This window comes from Girardinichthys multiradiatus, chromosome 9, assembly GCF_021462225.1.
Source record: "Girardinichthys multiradiatus isolate DD_20200921_A chromosome 9, DD_fGirMul_XY1, whole genome shotgun sequence".
In the NCBI taxonomy this organism is placed as follows: Eukaryota; Metazoa; Chordata; class Actinopteri; order Cyprinodontiformes; family Goodeidae; genus Girardinichthys; species Girardinichthys multiradiatus.
Window position 1 is genome coordinate 19,243,065 of NC_061802.1, and position 26,788 is coordinate 19,269,852.

General features: G+C 41.5%; 1 protein-coding gene across 2 annotated transcripts; it reads right to left on the bottom strand.

Moving 5' to 3' along the window:
* Positions 1-1,478: 1,478 nt before the first annotated feature.
* Positions 1,479-26,788, bottom strand: LOC124874571 (WD repeat-containing protein 47-like). 2 transcript variants are annotated; one of them, XM_047375984.1, is made up of 16 exons: positions 26,599-26,788; positions 25,721-25,898; positions 19,276-19,359; positions 19,004-19,088; positions 18,099-18,407; positions 17,464-17,903; positions 16,648-16,744; positions 11,189-11,361; positions 10,849-11,103; positions 9,958-10,033; positions 9,699-9,856; positions 8,621-8,790; positions 5,019-5,189; positions 4,741-4,872; positions 2,564-2,782; positions 1,479-2,480 (listed from the first exon to the last, which is right to left on the bottom strand). In XM_047375984.1, the coding sequence occupies exons 2-16, from the start codon at positions 25,876-25,878 to the stop codon at positions 2,338-2,340; spliced, it is 2,670 nt and encodes an 889-aa protein (XP_047231940.1). In that variant the 5' UTR covers positions 25,879-25,898; positions 26,599-26,788; the 3' UTR covers positions 1,479-2,337. The 2 variants fall into 2 exon arrangements, with proteins under 2 accessions (XP_047231940.1, XP_047231941.1); XM_047375985.1 differs by lacking the exons at positions 25,721-25,898; positions 26,599-26,788 and adding exons at positions 19,720-19,811; positions 24,674-24,695.

Sequence of the window (26,788 nt, forward strand, 5' to 3'; positions counted from 1 at the left end):
ACACAGCCTTGGGGGGAACCGGTGCTGATGGTCAGGGAGTCAGAGACGTGCTTCCCCAGCCTCACGCGCTGCTTCTTGGCAGACAGGAAGTCAGTGATCCACCTGCAGGTGGAGTCGGGCACACTCAGCTGGGAGAGCTTCTCCTGTAGCAGAACTGGGACGATGGTGTTGAAGGCAGAGCTGAAATCCACAAACAGGATCCTGGCGTAGGTTCCTGTGGAGTCCAGGTGCCGGAGGATGAAGTGAAGGGCTAGGTTGACTGCATCATCTACAGACCTGTTGGCTCTGTAGGCAAACTGCAGGGGGTCCAGGAGGGGGTCGGTGATGTATTTTAGGTGTGAGAGCACAAGGCGCTCAAAGGACTTCATCACCACAGAGGTCAGGGCGACGGGTCTAAAGTCATTAAGCCCTGTGGTCCTTGGCTTCTTGGGAACAGGGACGATGGTGGAGGACTTGAAGCAGGCTGGCACATGACATGTCTCCAGTGAGGTGTTAAAAATGTCTGTGAAGACTGGAGACAGCTGATCAGCGCAGTGCTTCAAGCTGGCTGGTGAGACAGAATCCGGTCCAGCAGCTTTCCGGGGGTTCTGTCTCCTGAAGAGTTTGTTGACGTCCCTCTCCTGGATGGAAAGAGCCGTCCTCGGCGTGGGTAGGGGGCTGGTGGGGGGGAACTTCAGGGTGGGGGTTGGAGGTGCCAAGGCCCCTCTTGAGGTTGGGGAGGTGGGGGTGGTGGATTGTGGCTGCAGGTGTTGGGGGGTGTCGTGGGGGATGGTTGCAGGACTGTCCCTTTGTCTTTCAAAGCAGCAGTAGAACTCGTTCAGGTCGTTGGCGAGGCGTCGGTTGTTGATGGTGATCTGCCTGAACCCTTTCCACACAGACGCAGAGTCGTTGGCTGAGAACTGGTTTTTGAGCTTCTCAGAGTACAGTCGTTTGGCCTCTTTCACTGCCTTGCCAAACTTGTACTTCGCCTCTCTGTATATGTCTTTGTCCCCACTCCTGAAGGCCTCTTCAAACATACAAAGGCTTACCATCATTAACAAGAACACTACTTTTTAAATTACAACAGCATTTTTTTTAGAAAAAGTTGTATGAGTAAACAAATTCTTGTCTAAATGTTTTTGTAAAGAATTAGTTAAAATTCCTCCAAACACTTTACCTACTTTGCTATTCAGCAATCCAGAATTATTTATCTTAATAAATACATACAAGTTCAATATTTGTTTTATATTTCTTAATTTTTAGGAATTATATGGTTTTTTTTTATCACCGGTTTGCAAAATTATCTTAAACCTTACAACGGCATTTACACACACCGTGGGCTGGGAGAAAAACTAAGCTTTAGTTCCGTGTCTTTCCTGAAACTCAATAACAAATTTTGGCCTGCAATTAACACTTTATTGATAACTGAAGTGAAATAAAAACAGAATAAGTCATATTTTCTATCTTCATATCGTAATTAATAAAGAAAAAAAATCTTCTAATGATAACAGTTTATTTACAAAGATGTCCACACAGTCAAAACTCTGCTGCTAAGTTTCTGCATGTTTTTAATGACATGTTTAAAATATTTACTTTGACCTGGCATAGAAATGCAATCAGAAAAAATTAACCCTCTGCACATGTTTATAAAAAAGGCACATTATGAAATGCATAAAAGTAAATGTGGCTTCCTTCCACAATGTTGAAACCGGACACTGATTCTCATAGAAAGCACTGACATCAATGTGCCTAGATGAGCTGTGAAAAACGGTGCAATGTTGAAACAAAGCATACATTCTTTAAATATATATATATTTTTTTATTTTGATCACATTCTGACCAAATATTGATAAAATATTTCTGTGACTCATGAGAGAATAACTAAACAAATTTTTGAAGTGTGCTTGAAGTAAACTTAGTTTTCTCTTTTTTGGTGTTATCCACTCTTTCTATACTCATATCACAATGTACTATAACAAGCAAACAGAGAAGCATAAATTGTATTTTGGGGGGTTTAGGAGTCACATTAAACCCAAATTACAACTGCAAATACATTTTTGTTTCTTTTGATCCACCTTTAGTTACAGTTGACCTTTAAGATCAATTACACAAAGACTTTAGTGTCCCACAGTGGCATACTCACACAGATACATCGAAATATCATCCAAATACATACAATTAGCTTTCAGTGTATGGTGTCTTCAAAATGTCTCGACGCCTCACACCATTACCACAGTATACATAGAGGTTGCTCTAAAGAGAGTTTCACAATAAACAGCCTAGGCAAGGGTGTGTGGGGACACTACGCGCTTGTGAAGACTACTGCATTTCTTGATAATGGCTCATTTCTTGAAACGGTCAGGGGCCCGGAGCCCAGAGGACGACGGTTCGATCGGCTGATGAGGAAAGGAACGTCCGGTCATGTGGGTGCCACCTGCACTGGATCACCTTATCCAGGTGCTCCCCCGCCACAGTCTGTGGGAGTTGTTTTGTTAGGTCACCTGGAGTCAGAAGGTCAGGATAAACTGGACATACTATACTTTGTAATTTTCTTTCTTTGTTCACAAACAGAAAGTGGCGATACCTTGAAGGTCGCTGATGAGGATTTTGTTGTCGTAGGAGCCGGTGAGGAGATGATGGGCTCCCGGGGAGAAGCGCACAGAGCGAATGTCGCTGCTGTGGGGGCGGAACGTCTGAACCATGCGTCCTCCTCGGATGTCGTACAACATGCAGGTGCTGTCCTCCTGACCGGTGGCCAGCAGGCGGCCGCTTGGGTCCACAGCCACTGAAGCAATGGCACTTCCTTTAAGATAAAATGACAACATACCCTGGAATTACCTCAATCTAATTTAAAACACATATTTTCAAACATTTCTTAAACATTTCGTTTATTAGAATCAGAATCAGAATCAGAATCAGCTTTATTGCCAAGTTCGTACATACAAACAAGGAATTTGACTCCGGTACACTTTGCTCTTTTGTTCTGTTTTTGCATTACAGAATATACAAATTTACAATTTACAATGTACAATATACACATATATAATAAAAAAAAGGTGCATTTGCAACATCTGCATGCTATTGTTTTGTACTTTATTGAATGTTCAACAGAGAAACAGCCTGGGGGAAGAAACTGTCTCTGTGGCGGCTGGTTTTAGTGAACAGTGCTCTGTAGCGTCGGCCTGAAGGTAAAGCTCTGAACAGTTTATGTGCAGGGTGTGTGGAGTCTACAGAGATTTTTGCAGCTCTTTTCTTGACCTTAGACCTGTATAAGTCCTGGATAGAGGGAAGGTCAGCTCTGATTATTCTATCTGCATTCCTGATTATTTGTTGCAGTCTGGACCTGTCCTGTTTTGTGGATGAGCCAAACCACACTGAGATGGATGAAGACAGGAGAGATTGAACGATGGCAATGTAGAAGATGACCAACAGCTCCTGTGGAAGGTTGTACTTCTTGAGTTGCCTCAGGAAGTACAGTCTCTGCTGGGCCTTCTTTCGAACAGTGTCTATGTGTGAAGACCATCTCAGGTCCTCAGAGATGGTGGTTCCTAAGAACCTGAAGTGGTCCACAGCCGACACGGTGTTGTTGAGGATGGTGAAGGGGGTGTATGGGGGTGGTGTTCTCCGAAGGTCCACCACCATTTTCACAGTCTTGAGTGGGTTGAGTTCAAGGTAGTTCTGACCGCACCAGTGTACCAGCCGATCCACCTGCTGTCTGTATGCAGACTCATCACCGTCCTGGATCAGTCCAATGACAGTGGTGTCGTCTGCAAACTTAAGGAGTTTCACGGACAAGTCCGATGAGGTGCAATCATTTGTGTACAGAGAGAAGAGGAGTGGGGATAGAACACAGCCCTGGGGGGCACCAGTACTTATAGATCTGGATCGGGAGAAGATGCTCCCCAGTCTCACCTGCTGCTGTCGGTCTGTCAGGAAGCTGTTGATCCACTGACAGGTGGAGGCTGGGACGTTGAGCTGGGTGAGCTTCTGGTGGAGGATGTCTGGTATGATGGTGTTGAAGGCCAAGCTGAAGTCTACAAACAGGATCCTGGCGTACATCCCTGGGTGGTCGAGGTGTTGCAGGATGAAGTGTAGACCTAAGTTAACAGCATCATCTGCCGACCTGTTTGCTCGGTAAGCAAACTGCAGGGGGTCCAGCAGGGGGCCTGTGATGTCTTTCAGGTGCTTCAGCACCAGCCGCTCAAAGGATTTCATGACCACAGACGTCAGGGCTACAGGCCTGTAGTCATTTAATCCTAGGATGGTGGGTTTCTTGGGAACCGGGATGATGGTGGATCATTCGAGGCAGGAGGGGACCTCATATTTCTCCAGTGACTTGTTGAAGATCCTGGTGAAGATCGGAGCGAGTTGATTTGCACAGGCTTTCAGGCATGATGGGGAGACGTTATCAGGTCCTCCAGCTTTCTTTGTTTTCATGCGCTGAAAGAGCCTATTTACATCTTAATTTAAGCACCTTAATATTACTACTATATACCCAAACTGTGCAAGAACAATTATTTCGGATGTAAAATAAGAATTGAGGTTATGTTAAACTGTATTTATTTGAACTGCAGATAATTTGACCTTTCTGTATTTGTATGGTTCCTTCCGATAGAAATAAATTAACAATAAAAATAAATCCAAGTATTTGAATGATAACATTTTGAACTTTTATCTAACTAGAGAAACAATTTTCTCTACTTTGAATTGCAGCTGATTGAAGGATATGTGGAAATCTGGGTCAACCATGTTGTGACTCACCTGATCCGTGCAGAGATGTTCCCACCACCCGAACACAGCTGGGCACACGGAGGTCCCAGAACCGAACCGTTTTGTCCTGGGAGCCCGAGGCGATCATCCAACCTCCCCATGTGTACACAGTCAGAATGTGACCTATTCAGGTATAATCACATTGAATATTATTGTAACTATCCTGTAGTACTGTACTTTAGTTGAATGAGTTCCTAAAATATCAATGAGTATTAAAATAAAAATAAAAACTGTTTTTCCCACTGCGTTCGCATAAAGAGCCAACATACCTGTATGTCCATTCAGGGCATGGAGGCCCTGCCCTCTCTGACAGTCTGTTGTGTATATGTTGCAGTCTCCAGCCCCAGCACTGATCAAGATGGATCCTCCGCTCTCAGGACCCTCCATGAATGCCAGGTCTCTTATGGTACCATCGTGCATGCTGAACTCCAGGTCTGGGCCTGAGCCAGATGGAAACATTTGGTTTTAAGCAGCTAAGAGAGAAACCATGTGTGACAAAGTGTGTGTGAATTAAATTTTCTGCCTTTACTAGCATTTTACCTATACTCGTGTACTGGTGCATGTCAGTAAATTAGAATATATTTGAGAGGTTATTTATTTCAGCAATTCAATTCAAAAAGTCAAAGTCCTATAATAAAAAGATGCATCACACACAGAGTGAAATTTCAACCATTTATTTCTGTTAACTTTGTTGATTAGGGCTTAAAGATAATAAAAACTAAAATTTAATTTTCTTCAAAAATTAGGATATGACATTCTGGGCTCCCATTGCATGAATCACTGCATCAATGAGATTTATGGAATCTGTTGAATTTGTTGAATCTTTTTACTTTGGCAGGTTGGCCAATTTCCGAGTCAGGCAGGAAAATAAAATCAGCATATTCATTTAGCAGTGGAAACAATTTGTTTTTCTAAAATCCTGGTACACACCTACACTGACCTTGTTTAATAAAACATAGTGGACCAACACTAGCAGATGACATGGCACCCCAAAACATCACTGACTGTGGAATCTTCACACTGGACATCAAGCAACTTGGATTTTCTGCCTCTCCCTTCTTCCCGACTCTTGGAGCTTTAATTTTCATATTAAATGTAAAATGTAATTTTGTCTTTAAAATTTAGTTTTAGAGAACAGACAGTGGACATAGAGTTTTGTGGACTGCTGCCATCAGAACCAATTCCTGATCAACGTGGGCAAAACCAAGCAGTTAGTGGTGGATTCCAGCAGGGGGCAGACCCACCACACTGACACCATTGAACATCCAGGGAACTGACATTGAGCATTGAGATAGTGGACTCCTACAAGTACCTGGATGTTCACCTGAACAATAAACTGGACTGGAGCCACAACACTAATGCTCTTGATAAGAAGGGTAAGAGCAGACTCTACCTACTAAGGAGAATGAAATATTTTGGAGTGCAGGGGTTGCTCCTGAAGACCTTTTTTGACTCTGTGGTGGCTTCAGCCATCTTCTATGGTGTAACTACAGGGGTTGGACAATGAAACTGAAACATCTGTCATTTTAGTGTGGGAGGTTTCATGGCTAAATTGGACCAGCCTGGTAGCCAGTCTTCATTGATTGCACATTGCACCAGTAAGAGCAGAGTGTGAAGGTTCAATTAGCAGAGTAAGAGCACAGTTTTGCTCAAAATATTGAAATGCACACAACATTATGGGTGACATACCAGAGTTCAAAAGAGGACAAATTGTTGGTGCACGTCTTGCTGGCGCATCTGTGACCAAGACAGCAAGTCTTTGTGATGTATCAAGAGCCACGGTATCCAGGGTAATGTCAGCATACCACCAAGAAGGACGAACCACATCCAACAGGATTAACTGTGGACGCAAGAGGAAGCTGTCTGAAAGGGATGTTTGGGTGCTAACCCGGATTGTATCCAAAAAACATAAAACCACGGCTGCCCAAATCACGGCAGAATTAAATGTGCACCTCAACTCTCCTGTTTCCACCAGAACTGTCCGTCAGGAGCTCCACAGGGTCAATATACACGGCCGGGCTGCTATAGCCAAACCTTTGGTCACTCATGCCAATGCCAAACGTCGGTTTCAATGGTGCAAGGAGCGCAAATCTTGGGCTGTGGACAATGTGAAACATGTATTGTTCTCTGATGAGTCCACCTTTACTGTTTTCCCCACATCCGGGAGAGTTACGGTGTGGAGAAGCCCCAAAGAAGCGTACCACCCAGACTGTTGCATGCCCAGAGTGAAGCATGGGGGTGGATCAGTGATGGTTTGGGCTGCCATATTATGGCATTCCCTTGGCCCAATACTTGTGCTAGATGGGCATCTGCCAAGGACTACCGAACCATTCTTGAGGACCATGTGCATCCAATGGTTCAAACATTGTATCCTGAAGGCGGTGCCGTGTATCAGGATGACAATGCACCAATACACACAGCAAGACTGGTGAAAGATTGGTTTGATGAACATGAAAGTGAAGTTGAACATCTCCCATGGCCTGCACAGTCACCAGATCTAAATATTATTGAGCCACTTTGGGGTGTTTTGAAGGAGCGAGTCAGGAAACGTTTTCCTCCACCAGTATCACGTAGTAACCTGGCCACTATCCTGCAAGAAGAATGGCTTAAAATCCCTCTGACCACTGTGCAGGACTTGTATATGTCATTCCCAAGACGAATTGACGCTGTATTGGCCGCAAAAGGAGGCCCTACACCATACTAATAAATTATTGTGGTTTAAAACCAGGTGTTTCAGTTTCATTGTCCAACCCCTGTATGTTACAGCAGCAGCTTCTCTACAGCAGAGAGAAGGCGGATAGATAAGTGGATAGGAAAGCCAGTTCTGTCCTACAATGCCCCCTCGACCCAGTGCAGGTGGTGGGAGACAAACAACTCTGGCAAATATAACATAATTGTTGGACAATGTCTCCCAGTCCATGCATGAACTGGAGACATTCTTCAGTGAAAGACTGCTGTATCCTAGGTGCATGGAGAAGCATTATCACAGATCCTTTCTCCCTGAAGCTATTATAAACCATCACCACTCCCAACAAACTCATACTCAATAAGTGTTTACATCCCCGCTAATATTCGCACATTTTTTTAATTTCTTGTAAATAGTCCGTTGATGTTTTTTGTGCACAAAAATACATACATGTTTTGTACATTTTTTAAATCACCCTACTCGGTTGCACATTTCTTTGAATCGGACTCTGAATATGTTATTTATAATAACTGTAGTTTGTCTTGTGTTGTAAATTTCCCCTTATTGTACAGTCTCTTATTTTTCTTTTTTCTTTTTATATTTTTACCTTTGTGTGAATATGCATTCTTCTATTTTGCCTTACACTTTGCTGCCGGTACACTTGAATTTCCCCACTTAGGGACAATAAATGAAATTCCGATTCTATTCAATCTGAAAGGGGACTTTCGACCATTAAGTAACATGAGTGACTTAACAAAGGGAATGCAATAGCTCTAGCCAGATTCCAGGATATGTGTGTGTGTGTGTGTTGGATCTTGCATCACTAATTACAGACGTAGTCAACATCCTGTTAATTCCCCCAAACTCTTTGCTTCATAATCTTCTCAAAGTGGAGGTTATCCTTGTTGCTTGTGCACCTTTTTTCTATCACATATTTTCCTTCCACTAAGCTTTCCATGACTAAATCATTACTATAGCCATAAGCCATTATCATTAACGTTAGCAGAAATAAACACCTAATACATATCACTGAGCGATATGAGTATCAAGTTTTGAAAGGATTGACTGAAATAAATAACTTTTCGATGACATTATAACTTTTTATAAAAAGCGCAATATCAGTTGATCACTTGAAGAAAATACACAATGATAGAAAGACAAATATTAAAACTGGCAACACTGTACCTGTGGCATTGCAGCTGTCTGCATTGAAAGGCAAAACCTTAATATATTTATCATTGGAGCCGGTGGCCAACAGCTGTCCACAATGGCTCCAAGCCACACAGTAGATTGAGCCTTTGTGATGTTTGTTACGTCTGAAACGCACCGACGGCTGTTTGGCTGCACCAGAACCGCTAAAGTCGCAAAACAATCAGAAACACATGTGACTAGCCCCAGTTTTGAAAAAGGAAAATTGCATATTTTAAACAAACACTTTTTACAATTTAAAACATATTGACTTTATGCAACATTTTTATCAAGTCGTAATCAGTGTTTTCCATTTAAACATTCAATTCTTTTCCAGACTCAATTTTTAAAGATTTTCAAGACATCAACAAAAATTGCCTAGCTGGGATTTAGTATCTTTATGTTCTAAAAATCCTGAAATAAGACACTGCTGGGGTTGGCTTCTGCAGCAGTTGGTTAAAGGGCGCTAGTTTGCTTTTATTTAGTTGGCAATTAAATTAGCTTCATCTTAAAATCTATAAACACTTAAATTTGTCAAATATGGACTGAATTATTCTACAATGCTATTCTAGATTAAGAGTTTTAATGCCAGACGCAGGTCTGGCATTAAAACCACACATGTCCAGTCTGTGAAAAGGTCTTTTATTTTTTAAGTATGTTTTTAGCTTTGGGATATTTCATTCAGTAACTCCATCTTCCAATAAAATCCTTTCTTTCATTTATACTTAAATTCCTTCAATTTGTGGTTTAAATGTTTTTTTTAACAAATATGAATGCATCCATAAGCTGAGTTCCAACAAAATGGTTGTAAATGAAATATAAATCAATGTGAAAAGCCCTTTATTGTTTAGAATTTGTTTTTTACATAGAGTAAAGTATAAGGTCTGGAAATGTTTTTTCCACACTTTATTTTCTTTTTTCCATTTTTACCCAGACCTGGAAAATGACTAAGGTAAATTCCTTTTTTTCCAGACTTTTCTAGACTGCATAATCACTCTTGGCTACAATATAAATGCATTAATAATCTATCTCCTCCTTGACTACCTAACTGAAGGCATCTGCAAACAGAGCCCACCTGGTGGTCAGTATTTCTGGGTAGGCACAGACTCTTAAGGTTTTGGAGTTTGAGCCAACAGCATAGAGAGCTCCAGATGGATGAAAGGCCACTGCACGCACCGCCTGGGTGTCCTCAAGCTGGCTCACTCTTACAAACTGGGTATTGGACTTCACATGCTGCAACAAGATAAGAAAAATAATAAGCTCTGTGATGAGTGCCAACAAGAATCTAAAGTATTTTAGCATTCAAGCTATGAATTATTGGACATTTGTTTTACCTCATGTGCATTTCTAATCGTGGAGCAGCCAGGTTCATCTTGGACTGAAGCAGCAGAAGCTCTGATTCTTTCAGCACTGATAATAACAATATACCAATTCATTTGAAACCTCCAATTATATTGTTGCATACCAGAAATCGAACTGATCTGTATACAGGGTATCTGCACAGTTTTTCATCTCAACACATCACACTTTTCCAGGCTCAAATTAGACTCATTCTCAGTTCATTTTTACATATTTTTAACAGCCTCACTTCTCTCTTCCACAGATTTTACATATTTGACACAAAGCTGGGAAAAAGCATGTGAAAGAAGCAGGGAAGGAGGAAAAAGGGAACGGAAAGGGAAGTAGGGGAAGCAAGATAAAAAAGGAAAGAAACAATAAAGAAAGAGAGAAACATGAAAGGAAGGAGTAAGGGAAGAGACTAAAGGAAGGAAAGAAGAATAAGGAATTAAAAATGTAAAGAATGGATGCAGGAAGGGGTAATGGAAGAAGGAAGACAGGAAGGAAAGATAAAATTGAAGAAAGGAAAAAGTAAGAAATAAAAAAAGAAAGTAAATAAGCAAAATGGAAGGAAGGAAGAAAGAAACAAATGAAGGAGGTTTGTATGGAAACAACAAAATTTTGAGAAAGGGAAGTCTGGAAATACAAATATTTTCCATAATCTATTTTCTTTTTTTTATGCTTATCGACACCTGGAAAATCTTTAAATAAAATTCAATACTTTTCCAGACTCTTCCAGGCTGTGTAGGAAGCCTGTGAATAATATCCACCATTTCATAGTAAATAAAAATGCTAAATAAAACATATAATTACATATTTTGACCCTAAACATGAACATTTTAGTAAATTTAAGAAATAATAATAAATGTTATAACAGAGGCTCCTACCTGCGACTTTTAGAAACTGGGGACTCACTGAGTGATGGCGGGCCATGGTTCCCAGAGTTTGACGGGGTGCTGCTGATAACCCCACCTGACTTACTCCTTACAGGTCCTTTATCTGTGTTGTGAATGTTGGTCATCCTGGGGCTGGAGGTGCTGCTGTTTGTTGTTAACCCGTTCCATTGCTGACCCAGATGTGCCATCACTTCATCTCCTTTGGGATCGATGCCCACATTCATCTCCTCCAGCCGCTGAATGGATCTAGACAAATCAATGGGCCCTGGTAGAACCAATATCACACTTTCTCTCATTGGTGAAACTGAATCCTTTCGTGTGACTTCTCCACCTGCTGAGAAATGTCTCCGTGAGGTTGTGTTGGGCTCCATCCTGCTGCTTCACGCCTCCCTCCAGCAGCATCTGCTGGTACAGCTGCCTCTGCTGCTGTTTCTGTTCCAGGTGCTGCTGCACGCGCAGCCGCTGCCGGTAGTACTCCTGGATGTGCTCTGTGGAGTCACGGCGCTGAAAAACACACAGACTACGAGATGGTATGATTGAATAAAAGGTGCTGACCATTGCACACCGTGTCTAACCGGGTTGAACTTTTATTATCCCTTGAAAAACCTTTTTTATATAACTTTTCAACATTCAAGGTTTTTATCACATTAATAAATGTTCGAGCCCCTCATCCTATAACACCGGTTAACACTTCTATCCCCCTTAGTGCACACACACACACACACACACACACACACACACACACACACACACTAATCTAATCTCAAAGTACTTTGCACCCCACAAAGAACTGGGAAGCATAGATATGATTGATGATAGACGTAACAAGTAGACTCTGAGCAGATATCAAACCCATTTAAAAAAAAAAAAAAACCATCATGTGTTTCAGGTGCTCATGATCTACAGCTTTTACACACAACATGGTGGAGTGGGAAGCCTCCAACTGACAGAACTGCGGAAGAATTTGTCACAGATTTATGATTTAGAGCAGAGAAGAGCAGGCGTCGAGCAGATGGATCTAATTCTAAATCTCTTAAATCTGGAACAATGATTTCCGGCGTACTGACAATCCCTCTTTAACTTTGACCTAAGTGACCAGAATCTGCTTTCTTCACAGTTCCAATGAAATTCGTGAAACCAACTCAGCTGAAGCAAGTAAACTTGATCTACTTTACCCTATCTCTTGTATTCATGAAGGTTTATAACTGTCAAACACACACCTAAGATAACAAACATTGTTAAAATTAACCACATTTTCTTTTCAGTTTTACGGTTTAACCTAACAGCTATAATTAGGTCTTTAATGGATCCTTAATGTAGCGTGCCTTGCAAAAGCCTTTATATCCATTAAGCTTTTTCAGTTTTTATCAGGTTGCAACCACAAACTTTAAGTTCATTGGGATTTGATGTGTTAGATCAACACAAATCAGTAAATAACTGGGGTTTCAGTTTTTCTACACCCAGTCTTACTATAACAAACCAGAGAACACAGCAAACATGTACAGTACAGACCAAAAGTTTGGACACACCTTCTCATTCAAAGAGTTGTCTTTATTTTCATGACTATGAATATTGTAGCTTCACACTGAAGGCATCAAAACTATGAATTAACACATGTGGAATTATATACTGAACAAAAAAGTGTGAAACAACTGAAAATATGTCTTATATTCTAGGTTCTTCAAAATAGCCACCTTTTGCTTTGATTACTGCTCCGCACACTCTTGGCATTCTGTTGATGAGCTTCAAGAGGTAGTCACCTGAAATGGTTTTCATTTCACAGGTGTGCCCTGTCAGGTTTAATAAGTGGGATTTCAAGCCTTATAAATGGGGTTGAGACTATCAATTGTGTTGTGCAGGAGGTGGATACAGTACACAGCTGATAGTCCTACTGAATAGACTGTTAGAATTTGTATTATGGCAAGAAAAAAGCAGCTAAGTAAAGAAAAACGAGTGGCCATCATTACTTTAAGAAATGAAGGTCAGTCAGTCCGAACAATTGGAAAAACTTTGAAAGTGTCCCCAAGTGCAGTCGCAAAAACCATCAAGCGCTACAAAGAAACTGGCTCACATGAGGACCGCTCTAGGAAAGGAAGACCAAGAGTCACCTCTGCTGCGGACGATAAGTTCATCCGAGTCACCAGCCTCAGAAATTGCAGGTTAACAGCAGCTCAGATTAGAGAACAGGTCAATGCCACACAGGGTTCTAGCAGCAGACACATCTCTAGAACAACTGTTAAGAGGAGACTGTGTGAATCAGGCCTTCATGGTAAAATAGCTGCTAGGAAACCACTGCTGAGGACAGACAACAAGCAGAAGAGACTTGTTTGGGCTAAAGAACACAAGGAATGGACATTAGACCAGTGGAAATCTGTGCTTTGGTATGATGAGTCCAAGTTTGAGATCTTTGGTTCCAACCACCGTGTCTTTGTGCGGCGCAGAAGAGGTGAACGGATGGACTCTACATGCCTGGTTCCCACTGTGAAGCATGGAGGAGGAGGTGTGATGGTGTGGGGGTGTTTTGCTGGTGACACTGTTGGGGATTTATTCAAAATTGAAGGCATACTGAACCAGCATGGCTACCACAGCATCTTGCAGCGGCATGCTATTCCATCCGGTTTGCGTTTAGTTGGACCGTCATTTATTTTTCTACAGGACAATGACCCCAAACACACCTCCAGGCTGTGTAAGGGCTATTTGACCAAGAAGGAGATTGATGGGGGGCTGCGCCAGATGACCTGGCCTCCACAGTCACCAGACCTGAACCCAATCGAGATGGTTTGGGATGAGCTGGACCGCAGAGTGAAGGCAAAAGGGCCAACAAGTGCTAAGCATCTCTGGGAACTCCTTCAAGACTGTTGGAAAACCATTTCAGGTGACTACCTCTTGAAGCTCATCAACAGAATGCCAAGAGTGTGTGGAGCAGTAATCAAAGCAAAAGGTGGCTACTTTGAAGAACCTAGAATATAAGACATATTTTCAGTTGTTTCACACTTTTTTGTTCAGTATATAATTCCACATGTGTTAATTCATAGTTTTGATGCCTTCAGTGTGAAGCTACAATATTCATAGTCATGAAAATAAAGAAAACTCTTTGAATGAGAAAGTGTGTCCAAACCTTTGGTCTGTACTGTAAGAAGTTGCTCTGGTCTTTTAATCTATAAAAAACTACGTGTCATAAACACTGCACATCATCTTGAACTCCTTTCCCCACGGTAAAACATGACAGTGGCAGTATCATGCTGAGGGAGTACTTTTATTCAACATGGAATGGGAAGCTGGACAGAGTTGATTGGAAGATGCATACAGCTAAATAAAAGGCGATCTTTAAAGGAAATTGGTTACAGCAAAGGTGCCCAAATCCAGCTGTTGTCCTTTTTGTTTTAGGTGTTTTGGACCATGAAAGATCTGGCAAGATCCTGGCCCCCGCAAATCAACTTTGGACACCACTGTGATAGAAGATGTAAAAGACCTTCTTGGGCTGGGGCAGAGGTTCACCTCCCAGCAGGACTACAACCCTAAACATACAACCAGAGCTACAATGGACTGGTTTGGATCAAAGCTTTTTAATGTCTTACAATGCCCAATCAAAGTCCAAAGCTAAATCCAATTGAGAATCTGAGGCAAAATTTGAAAATGACTGTTTGCAGGACTGCTTTACATCCAATCTGACTGAGCCTAAGCTATTCAGACAGGTAGACTGGGCAAAGATTTCAGCCGGTAGCTGTGCAAAGGTGATAGAGGCAAAGCCCCAAAGAGTTGCAGTTCCTCTCAGAGGGGCTTAATAAAAATGCACTCTGTTCAGATTTGAAAACCGCATAATCTTGTCCTTTTTCTTAAAATTAATAATTTTTTTCTGAGCTATCACATAAATTCCAGATAACATACTTTGTGTTTTTGGCTATAATGTTACAAAATGTAAAGATGTTTTTCCAACAGTAGGCAGGCAGGAAATAGGGGCAGAGAGAGGGCAATACATTCAGCAAAGGTCACCAGGTCCAGGACTTGAACCCAGGACAGCCTGAAGCCACTATATCTGGGTCACATACTTAACCCCTACACCACCAGCACTGCACCCTAAGACATTTTTACCAATTGGCATAATAAACTGAACATGACAGCATTATTTTATATTTGGAATGTATGGAACTGAATTGACTTCATATTTATGTATAAAATTGATTATAAATTGCATCAGTTTGTTTTGTAAAGTGCCTTTATTGGCTGATTAGAAATTTGCTTTAATGAGCAGTTGGACAGGTGAGTGTACTCACTGGCCACTTTATTAGGTGCACCTTTTCTAATCAGCCAATCACGTGGCAGCAACTCAATGCATTTAGGCATGTAGACATGGTCAAGACAATCTGCTGCAGTTCAAACCGAGCATCAGAATGCGGAAAAAAGGTGATTTAAGTGACTTTGAACGTGGCATGGTTGTTGGTGCCAGACGGGCTGGTCTGAGTATTTCAGAAACTGAAACAGCAGCAGAACACCACACCAGGTGCCACTCCTGTCAGCTAAGAACAGGAACATGAGGCTACAATTCACACAGGCTCACCAAAATTGGACAATAGAAGATTGTAAAAACATTGCCTGGTCTGATGAGTCTCGATTTCCGCTGCGACATTCGAATGGTAGGGTCAGAATTTGGCATCAACAACATGAAAGCATGGATCCATCCTGCCTTGTATTAACGGTTCAGGCTGGTGGTGGTGGTGTAATGGTGTGGGGGATATTTTCTTGGCACACTATGGGCCCTTTAGTACCAATTGAGCATTGTGTTAATGCCACAGCCTACCTGAGTATTGTTGCTGACCATGTCCATCCCTTTATGACCACAATGTACCCATCTTCTGATGGTTGCTTCCAGAAGGATAACGCACCATGTCATAAAGCACAAATCATCTCAGACTGGTTTCTTGAACATGACAATGAGTTCACTGGACTCAAATGATCTCCACAGTCACCAGATCTCAATCCAATAGAGCACCTTTGGGATGTGGTGGAACAGGAGATTCGCATCATGGATGTGCAGCCGACAAATCTGCAGCATCTGTGTGATGCTATCATGTCAATATGGACCAAACTCTCTGAGGAATGTTTCCAGTACCTTGTTGAATCTAGGCCACGAAGGATTAAGGCAGTTCTGAAGGCAAAAGGGGGTCCAACCCGGTACTAGCAAGGTGTACCTAATAAAGTGGCCGGTGAGTGTATATGTATATATATATAAATCATCTGCAGTTAGCGGGTTTACAGAAGAAGAATCATCATCAGAAGAATACCAGGGGGGCAAAACATCAGCAAACACATTGTAGATAATAGTGAGAAAACAAATGTACCAACAGTTGGTGCTGCATTATTGTGGAAAAGATTTTTCATAAGTTGAAGTCAGACTATGAAAAGCTCAGGGAAATCACAAAATCCCTCGAGGTACATCTTCAGAGTACATCTTACAATGTCAAGCCATGATCAGATCAGCAATTGATTTAGAAAAAGAGTGAAAATCATTTGCTTGGAGGGTAACTAGCAGAAATTACATCTGAAAAAAGTTTTAAAAAACAATTTCCCTTAAGAGAGACAAGAATACATTTGAGGAATTTGTTCATAATGCAATATACAGCACACATCAAGATATCACAATATAAATATGTGATATTCAGCAGGATTTAGGTGTAGATAACTACTGTAATTAATTGTACCAGACTGTACCAAAGATTTCACTGCATAAATCTAGGATATATTTAATGTATGAACTGCACCGGCTATCACCACACACACAGCCTGTATTACCTCCAGTATATCTGTGCTGCAGGGTGGGCCGCCATCTTTTCCTGGAGTCAGAGGGGTGCGTGTGGTGTGGGGCCCATCCAACACCTGCAAGTGCTTCCTTAACATAGAAAAAATAAAAAGAAAGGCAGCTGAACTGAATATATTTCAGATAAAGAGGAAGAGGATATTTCAAGCTGAACGCAAAAACCAAAACCCACAAGTTCCCAAAACATCCAATAATAACTCGATTTCTTGTTCACAACTTTGTAAAATGACATCATAGGTTTCCCCAGTCTTGTTAAGAAAACCTGCCAGCTTGCCCTTAAATTTTCCTGATTTATTCTGGTCACTGTTCAGCAGCTCAAATACTGAAAAATTCCAATTTTCTTTCTTAGTCATCAAATCCCTCAAACTAACAACTCCTTTTGGTCTATAAATGAATAAACCAACAGTACCTTGATACATGTTGAGTTTTTATTTGAAAAAACAGTCAAAAGTCAAATGCTTGGATAATCCTGTACTTCCATCATTTTCTTTTGGAGTCAAAACTACTACTTCTATCAAAGAACCTGCAGTAAACCTGCAGAAAGTTGGTATTAACCAGAAAACGTTTGAACGCTGAATCTTCACTCAATACAAAAAGGTTTACAAATTGTAAAACACTGTGGATCTTTTCTTAAATTAAATGTAGTTTGTGATTAACAATTCAAAAGAATGAAATACAATAACATAATTAATTTTTAACTGAATTATATGTGTAATATCAGAGTATTTGGAGTGTTTAATCCAATAAACCCAGAACATCAAACAGGTCTTAATCCATTTTTTGGCTTTTACCTCTCAGGTGAGTCATCCTGGTGATGCAAATTATTCTCCACTAGACTCCGACTGAGTGTGGATTTCATGTTTCTTTCCATGCCTCTCTTGTCCTGCGCTGCCAGTCCGTGGGACAAGCCGTCCAGAGCCGGGTTGAGGGACCTGGACATGTAAGTGTCGGCCGAATGAGGTCTCTGGTGAAAGGGCGAGGTAGGGCAGGGAGAGAGACGGTTTATTAGGGGAGTGAGGAGGTCGGCGTGTCCAGCCTTGCTGGGTTTCACTAGGCGGTCCACGTGGATGTTGAGGGTTTTCTGTTCGAAGGCGCAACTGAAAGCACCGGAGGAGAGGTTCTGCAGCCAGGAAAGCAGTGACAAGTCCAGCTCATCGCATCCGTTCCCACAGAGTAAATCAACGCCGAGCAGCACCTCACCCTCTCTGATCTCCTCACCTGTTGCTTTACTCTAGAAAACATAGAAATATCAACAAAAATTAGTTTTAGAAAATTTTCTGCAAAATTCTTACCAGTGCTGCAGTTATGCACCAATAAGATATAGGGTTGCACGAATTTAAGGCCTGACAATGGATTTCTAATCATGTATTTACTCATATATTGAAAGATGATTGCAGTCCATTTCATCCTTAGTGTATCATGATACCTGGCAGAACTCTACACAGCACTCGTAAAGGATCCCTTTGATGAGCAGCTGGAAGAGTCGGTTCCCGCTCGCTCTGAAGCCTGCCTCACTCAGCTTCCTGTCTGCAGGGATGAACTCAGCCACCATGGTGCAGGCCTCCTCGAAACAATGGACGCGAGCCGTGCTCGGGTTCCAGTCTTTGAACTCTGCGTGGTGGGTGAGGCGGGGCAGGGTGAGGAGGAGGCACAGCTTGCTGTAGTCTTCTTTGGTCGGGCAGAACTCCTCCAGACTGTGAAGGCACTTCACAGCCTCTTGCATTGTAAGCTCTAGCTGTGGAGGGAAGAAAATTTGTAAAAAAAAATTTTTATGAATAAATATTAGGATGGCCAAATAAGGACCCGATACATTGTTTAGTAGAAATGTATCGGACAAAAGAACAGCCCTCAGAAAACTCGAAAGAAAACATGCTTTAATGCACATAAACAGGTATTATTCAGACTGAAATGTTCTTGTAAAAGGTTTTAAGTTTGACAAATACATTTTAAGAACTGCTGCATGTGAATAATTTAGTTTACAACCATAAAAGAAAGCTGCCTTCCAATCTACTAATTTTGGTAAATAATCTAATCCAACACAACGGATTGAGCCTTCAAGAATTTGAGCCTTAACAAGACGTTGGATAAAATTAAGTACTGCAACCAGATCATAGCCAAGGGAGATGCAGCAATTTACTGGATTAGATTTTATTTTTCAATATCATATTATGTTGTCCATTAGAGGGCTCCTGAAATAAAATGGAAACCTAGGCTGAAACACTAAAGAACTTTCACACCATGTCAAAAAACAGGTATCTGAGACCAAAATAGATGAACAAATTTTATAATCGATGCATACTCAAACAGTAAATTAATGCAACATATGCATACATTATGTGGATCCTCAGTTGCCGATATGGCGTTATTCACACACAGAGCTTCCAGAAACCTCTGCTTTAGGACGATATAACGAAACCTAGAAATATAATTGTAAGCATTAGTAAATGGACTTCGATGACACCAGATACTGGTGGCTTTAAAATATTCTTCTAATGTGCAGAGTGGAGAGATATAGAACAGAGGATATATCAGTTATGAACCTTTTTTCATGTAGGAACTGATGCAAAACATGTAGAAAAATAATCTGACATATTTCATTTTACCTCTTCTTGTCAAACCTGTCCATTCCTTCTAAAGGTTGAATGAACTGCATCACCTCATCCCACTGGCCATCTAGAATGAGTTGCCTGTTCAAAGTAATACCATCAACATTTCTAAGTCAAAACTTAAGGGGTCTTGCATTTTAATCAGAAATAACATGATAAACACCTTGAAATAAAAATAAAAATCTAGAAAGTGTAGCAATTCTTGTTGTTTAGGACCCCCCGAGTCAGTTACAGCTGCAAGTCTTTATTGGGTATGTGTTGACCAGCTTTACCCATTCTTCTTTGCAGAATGTTCTGTTATATTGAATGGAGGGCATCAGTGATATTTGTTTTTTAAATCTTGTCACAGCTTTTGAGTTGATTTTATGTCTGGACTTTGACCGGGTCACTCTAACATACCACAGGTGTGTTAGAGTGACCCGGTCCTCAGGGCTTACTTTCCTGCACGTTTTAGATGTGTCTCTTCTCCAGCACGACTGATGCAAATGATTGCATTACCTCCTCGACATGCAATGAAGTATGGAGGACCGATCCTGACAAAATTAAAAATAAAAGCAGAAATATATATATTTTGTTTTTCCTTTTCCTTAGACATGCGTTTTCATCAAGAAATGTAAATGTTTTATTTTTCCTTAGACATGTCTTTGTTCTTTTCACATTTTCTCGTCTCTCTTTTTCCTTTACCGTATGCATTTCTGCTTCATTACACAAATGAACTTTTACAATGTTTTTAGTGCGGGAATATAACTGTGTAGACGTGAAAAATCTGCTTGATTTATCAAGACATCGCTTAATTTCAAACATGCTCCGACGTGTTCGGAGTTTTCCGCTCCCACCGTAGTAACTGCCGACTTGCCTCGCCAGCCCTACCGGCGGTGGGGCGAGCTAGCCCGGTAGAGATCTGACCGGACTATCGGCACTGAGGTCCCGCTGGCAGTCATCACAGTGAACGTTAAACACAAGTGATTTCTAACAGTTTATGTTAGTATTATTTTAATGTATTGTGTCATTTGTTCATGTAAGTCGATTTGACATTTCAGGTGATATTAAAGTTAACCTGAATAAATGGACAATTTTATGTAATCCTACCGTATCGCTGGAGATTGTGATTGAGAATAAATAAGCTTTTAAATATTCATTTTTGATGAAGAAATGTGCCATATGTGTTTTAAAAGTATATTTATAATTCAGCTAGCATTATAATTCGTGATTCCAGGTACAGCTGAAGAGAAATACACTTTCAAATGCAAGCAAATCTCAGTAAAGAAGTGAAAAGTTTGAAAGAGCTTGTTTTAGGCATTTGCATAGAAATATTTTAATATGTTCTGCAAATTAAGACAAATGTAAAATAAAAATAAAAACTTTTTTTACACTGATATTAAGCAAGATGGTTTTTTTTTTTTTTATTGTTTTTGTTGTTTAGGAACAAAGGAGCAGATGGGCCAGTTTATTAAGCTCAGGGGTGAGAACCACCACCTTTTTACTGGAGCTAAAAACTCAGCCACTGTGGCTTGGAGGTACAATAACAACATTCTTTGCAGTCAGTTTCTGTCCAGTTTCAAAAACTCCTATCTTTCTAACTTTCATAATTATCCATCCGGTGATTAACATCTTCCTTTGGTTTTCCCTCTTTCCTTTTGCTTGTTTAGGACAATTCTGGAGAAGATGGGCCAACAGGGGAAGGTCACCCCCTTGCAGGCCAAACAAAAGTGGGACTATATGAAAAAGAAATATAAAGTTTGTTCAGAACTTCTCATGTCACACACAAATAAAAAAAAAATATTTCTAAAAGTCTTATTGGTTTCTCTGTTTAGTCAACTCTTTTTTTCTTCCTTCTAACTTTAGGATTGTACGTATCCAGGGTCAGGAGAGGGAGTCAGTGAAAAGCCCACTGCTGCTGTTGGCCCTGGTTTGTCCTTATGGATGAGGTGTTGGGACAGAGGTCTTCCACAACACCTCCTGTCCTAATTGCCTCCATCCCTGAGGACACTCCAGGGCCAAGCGGAGCGGTGGGCAACCAGATGGAGAAGGAAGACAGTGAGCCAGCAGGAAGAGGTCAGAAAAGAAAGAGGGACAGAGATGATGGATTTGATCAGAGAGGACATGAGGGCACAGAGAATGGACTGTTTTCCATCTTAGAAAGAATAGTACCGAAATAAGGTGCTATATAAGAAATAATATTAAGTTTTGTTCAGATAGTTTCTTAAAGTTTTAAGCTGTTCTAATAATTTTCAATATTGTTTTTGTCACCAATGTATTTTATTTCCATTTGACCTAACAATACATCAACTTCATTTAAATTTCTAAACACAGTTTATTTTGAAAATTACAAATAGCATTTTAAACAGAATGTGGAAAAAAAGAACATTCAAACAGATCAAGATTACAAGACAAAAGGCATTAAATAAAACTATGTACAAATATTTACAATGGCGACAGCAGGATCAACCTGAGTGACCGGTTCCTGGAACACATCTTCAACAGAACCAAAAGGCAGATGTCTTTCTGAACAGAAAGTCTGGCGGTGTTGCTAAATCTTTCACAAGGTCAGAGACTTGGATTGGATGCTGCAACTGAGACCTGTGGTTAGTCTTTTTGGATGGTGAGCGAAGCATCACACAGGTGGTCTGCAGATGTTTGTGATGCCTCTTTCATCCATCAAGTTTAAAGGGCCGGCTGGACCACATCACTAAGATATAATCAGAAATATGCAGAATTAGAAGATGGTGCTCACAAAATATGACAATTAGTTATACCCCTCAAACATTAATCACAACTTTGTAGGAGGTCATTTTGCAGGGCTCTGGCAGTGCTCCTCCTGTTCCTCCTTGCACAAAGGCGGAGGTCCTGCTGCTGGGTTGTTGCCCTCCTACGGCCTCCTCCACATCTCCTGGTGTACTGGCCTGTCTCCTGGTAGTGCCTCCAGGCTCTGGACACTACGCTGACAGACACAGCAAACCTTCTAGCCACAGCTCGCATTGATGTGCCATCCTGGATGAGCTGCACTACCTGAGCCAATTGTGTGGGTTGTAGAGTCCGTCTCAAGCTACCATGAGTGTGAAAGCACCACCAACATTCAAAAGTGACCAAAACATCAGCCAGAAAGCAAAGCTACTGAGAAGTGGTCTGTGGTCCCCACCTGCAGAACCACTCCTTTATTGAGAGTGTCTTGCTAATCGCCAAAGATTTCCCCCTGTTGTCTATTCCATTTGCACAACAGCTGTGAAATTGATTGTCAATCAGTGTTGCTTCCTAAGTGGACAGTTTGATTTCACAGAAGTTTGATTTACTTGGAGTTATATTGTGTTCTTTAAGTGTTCCCTTTATTTTTTTCAGCAGTGTATATATATATACACACATCACCAGAACATGACTACTGTATGCAGGCCAGTATAATATTATAGATGTGATTAATGTTTGAGGGGTATAACTAATTGTCATATTTTGTGAGCACCATCTTCTAATTCTGCATATTTCTGATTACATCTTAGTGATGTGGCCCAGCCAGCCCTTTAAACTTGATGACGTGGACAGCGGAGAGAGGCATCACAAACACAAACACCTTATTTCAGTACCAGTCAGTCAGTCAGTCAGTCATTTTCTACCGCTTATTCCATAGTGGGTCACGGGGGAGCTGGTGCCTATCTCCAGCAGTCTATGGGCGGGAGGCGGGGTACACCCTGGACATGTCGCCAGTCCATCGCAGGGCAACACACAAACAACCAAGCACACACTCATTCATACACCTAAGGGCAATTTAGAGTGACCAATTAACCTAACAGGCATGTCTTTGGACTGTGGGAGGAAGCCGGAGTACCCGGTGAGAACCCACGCATGCACGGGGAGAACATGCAAACTCTATGCAGAAAGACCCCAGGCTGGGAATCAAACCCAGGATCTTCTTGCTGCAAGGCAACAGTGCTACCAACTGCGCCACCTGTCCATTCTCTGTGCCCTCATGTCCTCCCTGATCAACTCCATCATCTCTATCCCTCTTTCCTCTTTCTTTTCTGACCCCTTCCTGCTGGCTCACTGTCTTCCTTCTCCATCTGGTTGCCCACCGCTCCGCTTGGCCCTGGAGTGTCCTCAGGGATGGAGGCAATTAGGACAGGAGGTGTTGTGGAAGACCTCTGTCCCAACACCTCATCCATCCATAAGGACAAACCAGAGCCAAGTAGCAGCAGTGGGCTTTTCACTGACTCCATCTCCTGACCCTGGATACGTACAATCCTAAAGTTAGAAGGAAGAAAAAAAGAGTTGACTAAACAGAGAAACCAATAAGACTTTTAGAAATATTTTTTTTTTATTTGTGTGTGACATGAGAAGTTCTGAACAAACTTTATATTTCTTTATCATATTGTCCCACTTTTTTTTGGCCTACAAGGGGGTGACCTTCCCCTGTTGGCCCATCTTCTCCAGAATTGTCCTAAACAAGCAAAAGGAAAGAGGGAAAACCAAAGGAAGATGTTAATCACCGGATGGATAATTATGAAAGTTAGAAAGATAGGAGTTTTTGAAACTGGACAGAAACTGACTGCAAAGAATGTTGTTATTGTACCTCCAAGCCACAGTGGCTGAGTTTTTAGCTCCAGTAAAAAGGTGGTGGTTCTCACCCCTGAGCTTAATAAACTGGCCCGTCTGCTCCATTGTCCCTAAACAACAAAAACAACAAACAAAAACCATCTTGCCTAATATCAGTGTAAAACAAGTATTTTTTAATTTTCCATTTGTCTTAATTTGCAGAACATATTAAAATATTTCTATGCAAATGCCTAAAACAAGCTCTTTCAAACTTTTCACTTCTTTACTGAGATTTGCTTGCATTTGAAAGTGTATTTCTCTTCAGCTGTACCTGGAATCACAAATTATAATGCTAGCTGAATTATAAATATACTTTTAAAACACATATAGCACATTTCTTCATCAAAAATGAATATTTAAAAGCTTATTTATTCTCAATCACAATCTCCAGCGATACAGTAGGAATAAATAAAATCGTTCATTTATTCAGCTTAACTTTAATATCACCTGAAATGTCAAATCGACTTACATGAACAAATGACACAATACATTAAAATAATACTAACATAAACTGTTAGAAATCACTTGTGTTTAACGTTCACTGTGATGACTGCCAGCGGGACCTCAGTGCCGATAGTACGGTCAGATCTCTACCGGGCTAGCTCGCCCCACCGCCGGTGGCCTGGCGAGGCAAGCCGGCAGTTACTACGGTGGGAGCGGAAAACTCCGAACACGTCGGAGCACGTTTGAAATTAAGTGATGTCTTGATAAATCAAGCAGATTTTTCACGTCTACACAGTTATATTCCCGCACTAAAAACATTGTAAAAGTTCATTTGTGTCACAGAAAGTGTAATTTTTCACAGTTTACTCACAGCTTTTGCTGCTATGGTCCGCCATGGCTGCCCCTGTTTGACCAAACCGCTTCGACCCGCAATGTATCATGGGGAAAGATGGACCGCGAAGGATACTCACAACGCATCCTTCAAATCGGGCAAAAGAAGGACACTTTTGTCGGCAGCATCTGACAGACCTTACGCGCCACGCTGTGACGTAATCAGCCCACAAGTACGCACTTGGAAGGATCCAGCCCCTGAATTGGGACACACCCTCGGCCTGCACATGGGTCCTCCTCCTTCCTGTATATTGACCAATAGGAGAGGAGCTAGAGAGAAGAAAGCAGCCCTCCTCATTTGCGTAATGAAGCAGAAATGCATACGGTAAAGGAAAAAGAGATACGAGGAAATGTCAAAAGAACAAAGGCATGTGTAAGGAAAAGGAAAAACAAAATATATATATTTCTGCTTTTATTTTTAATTTTGTCAGGATCGGTCCTCCATAATGAAGTGCTGCACACTTGTGGCAATCACCCACTGATGTAACTAAAGTGTGCGGCAGCAGGTAAACACCTAAAACATGCAGGACAGTGGACCCTGAAGATCAGGGTTGGGGACCTCTAATCTAAACCATTCCATTATAAATGAGGCATTATATTGAGGGTCGCTGTTCTGGTTGAAAGTGAACTTCTGTCTCAATCTCAAGTCTTTTGCAGCCTTGGACAATTTTTATTCAAGGATTTTTTTGTTTTTAGCTCGATCCATCTTCCCATCAACTCTGACCAGCTTTCCTGTCCCTGTTGAAGAACAGCATCCCCACATTTCACAGAACAGCTGGATTTACTATTTAGATAACTTCTAAAGAAAATTAGTTGCATTTCATTTAGTAAAGGGGGATTAAAGGGGGCTGAATACAAATGCACACCACACTTTTCAGATTTTTATTTGCAGTAATGTTCAAAATTATAAATCCTTTTATTTCCACTCCCCAATTATGCACTACTCTCTGTTGGTCACCAATTATCTGTTTGACTATACTACCCTTTCCAGTTTTCACATCTATGTTATAGGAGTCTGTAATCATACCTGAGGAAGAGCATATCATCGGAGTAGAGTCCATTGATTACCCCACTCTCCTTTTCCAAAGCCAGCATGCTGATGTGTAGCTTCCTGGAGTTCAGAAAGTCCAGGATCAGCTTGATCACCTCGGCCTCCTTGATGTTGATGATCTCCTCTCCCGTCATGGTTGTAAATGAACTGGCAGCTGGCGGTTAGGAGGAGAAAAAAAGTCAGAAGCATGTTAATAGTAAGTGGCTTTAAGAAACTTGTGATTCTTATGTTTAACGGTGATTCTGAAATGTATAGTTTAGTTAGTAGAGAACTGAATTCACTTGTCAAATTACAAACTAGAACCAATAGAAATTTTTCACAATATTCTATTTAAAGAGACTTTATTAATTCATACGCATATGTACAGTATGTTCCAATGAGGTTTGTCGTGCTTTCTTTAACAGAGATTACCTTTAAGGTTACATGAATAGTAAATATGTGGCATTTGAGTCCAATATCTGCAAAAAAACTTAAGGATGTCATTCTTTATAATCGGTCAAGGACTGGTTAAATGCTGCAACACTGGACACTCGTATGGAGCAAACAGCATATGAATTCATGCACGGTAAAAGAAGAGAGGTCGCTGATGACTCCGCTAACACCGGCCCGTCCCTCCCATGCACAACAACAGACCATCCCGCTCCTGTTCTGGAGCAGGTCTGCGGCCCAGATCTGCCAGCTTACACAGCACCTAGACACGCCTTGTTTACATGAGTGTGACAGCATCTGGCGACCACATTACACGCAAAGCCTCTTCACAGGACACGCATGCGGGACAACAGGAGGCAATCTCTGCTGTCGACACCGTGCCAAGACCACAGCGCCACCAGGCTGAATCCGAGCCAGCACCTCACCTGTCAGTCAGCGCCAACGACACACGCCACATTCAGCACTCCCTCTCTGCTTTATGCAGGTCGAACAGCGTCCTCAGAGCAGCACACGATCTTAGATGTTCTCTGAAACCTTCACTCTCACAAGGCGCCCCTCTGCTTCGCTTCTTGTACACAGCTTATGGTTGCCATGCGGACGCAGACGTTATAGCCA

Coding starts and splice junctions, on each gene's coding strand:
- LOC124874571 (XM_047375984.1), bottom strand. CDS start 25,878: ATGACGGGAGAGGAGATCATCAACATCAAGGAGGCCGAGGTGATCAAG. Junction 16,745..17,463: donor CAGGATGACTCACCTGAGAG/GTAAAAGCCAAA, acceptor TTCTATGTTAAG/GAAGCACTTGCAGGTGTTGG. Junction 8,791..9,698: donor CCAGAAATACTGACCACCAG/GTGGGCTCTGTT, acceptor TTGCGACTTTAG/CGGTTCTGGTGCAGCCAAAC.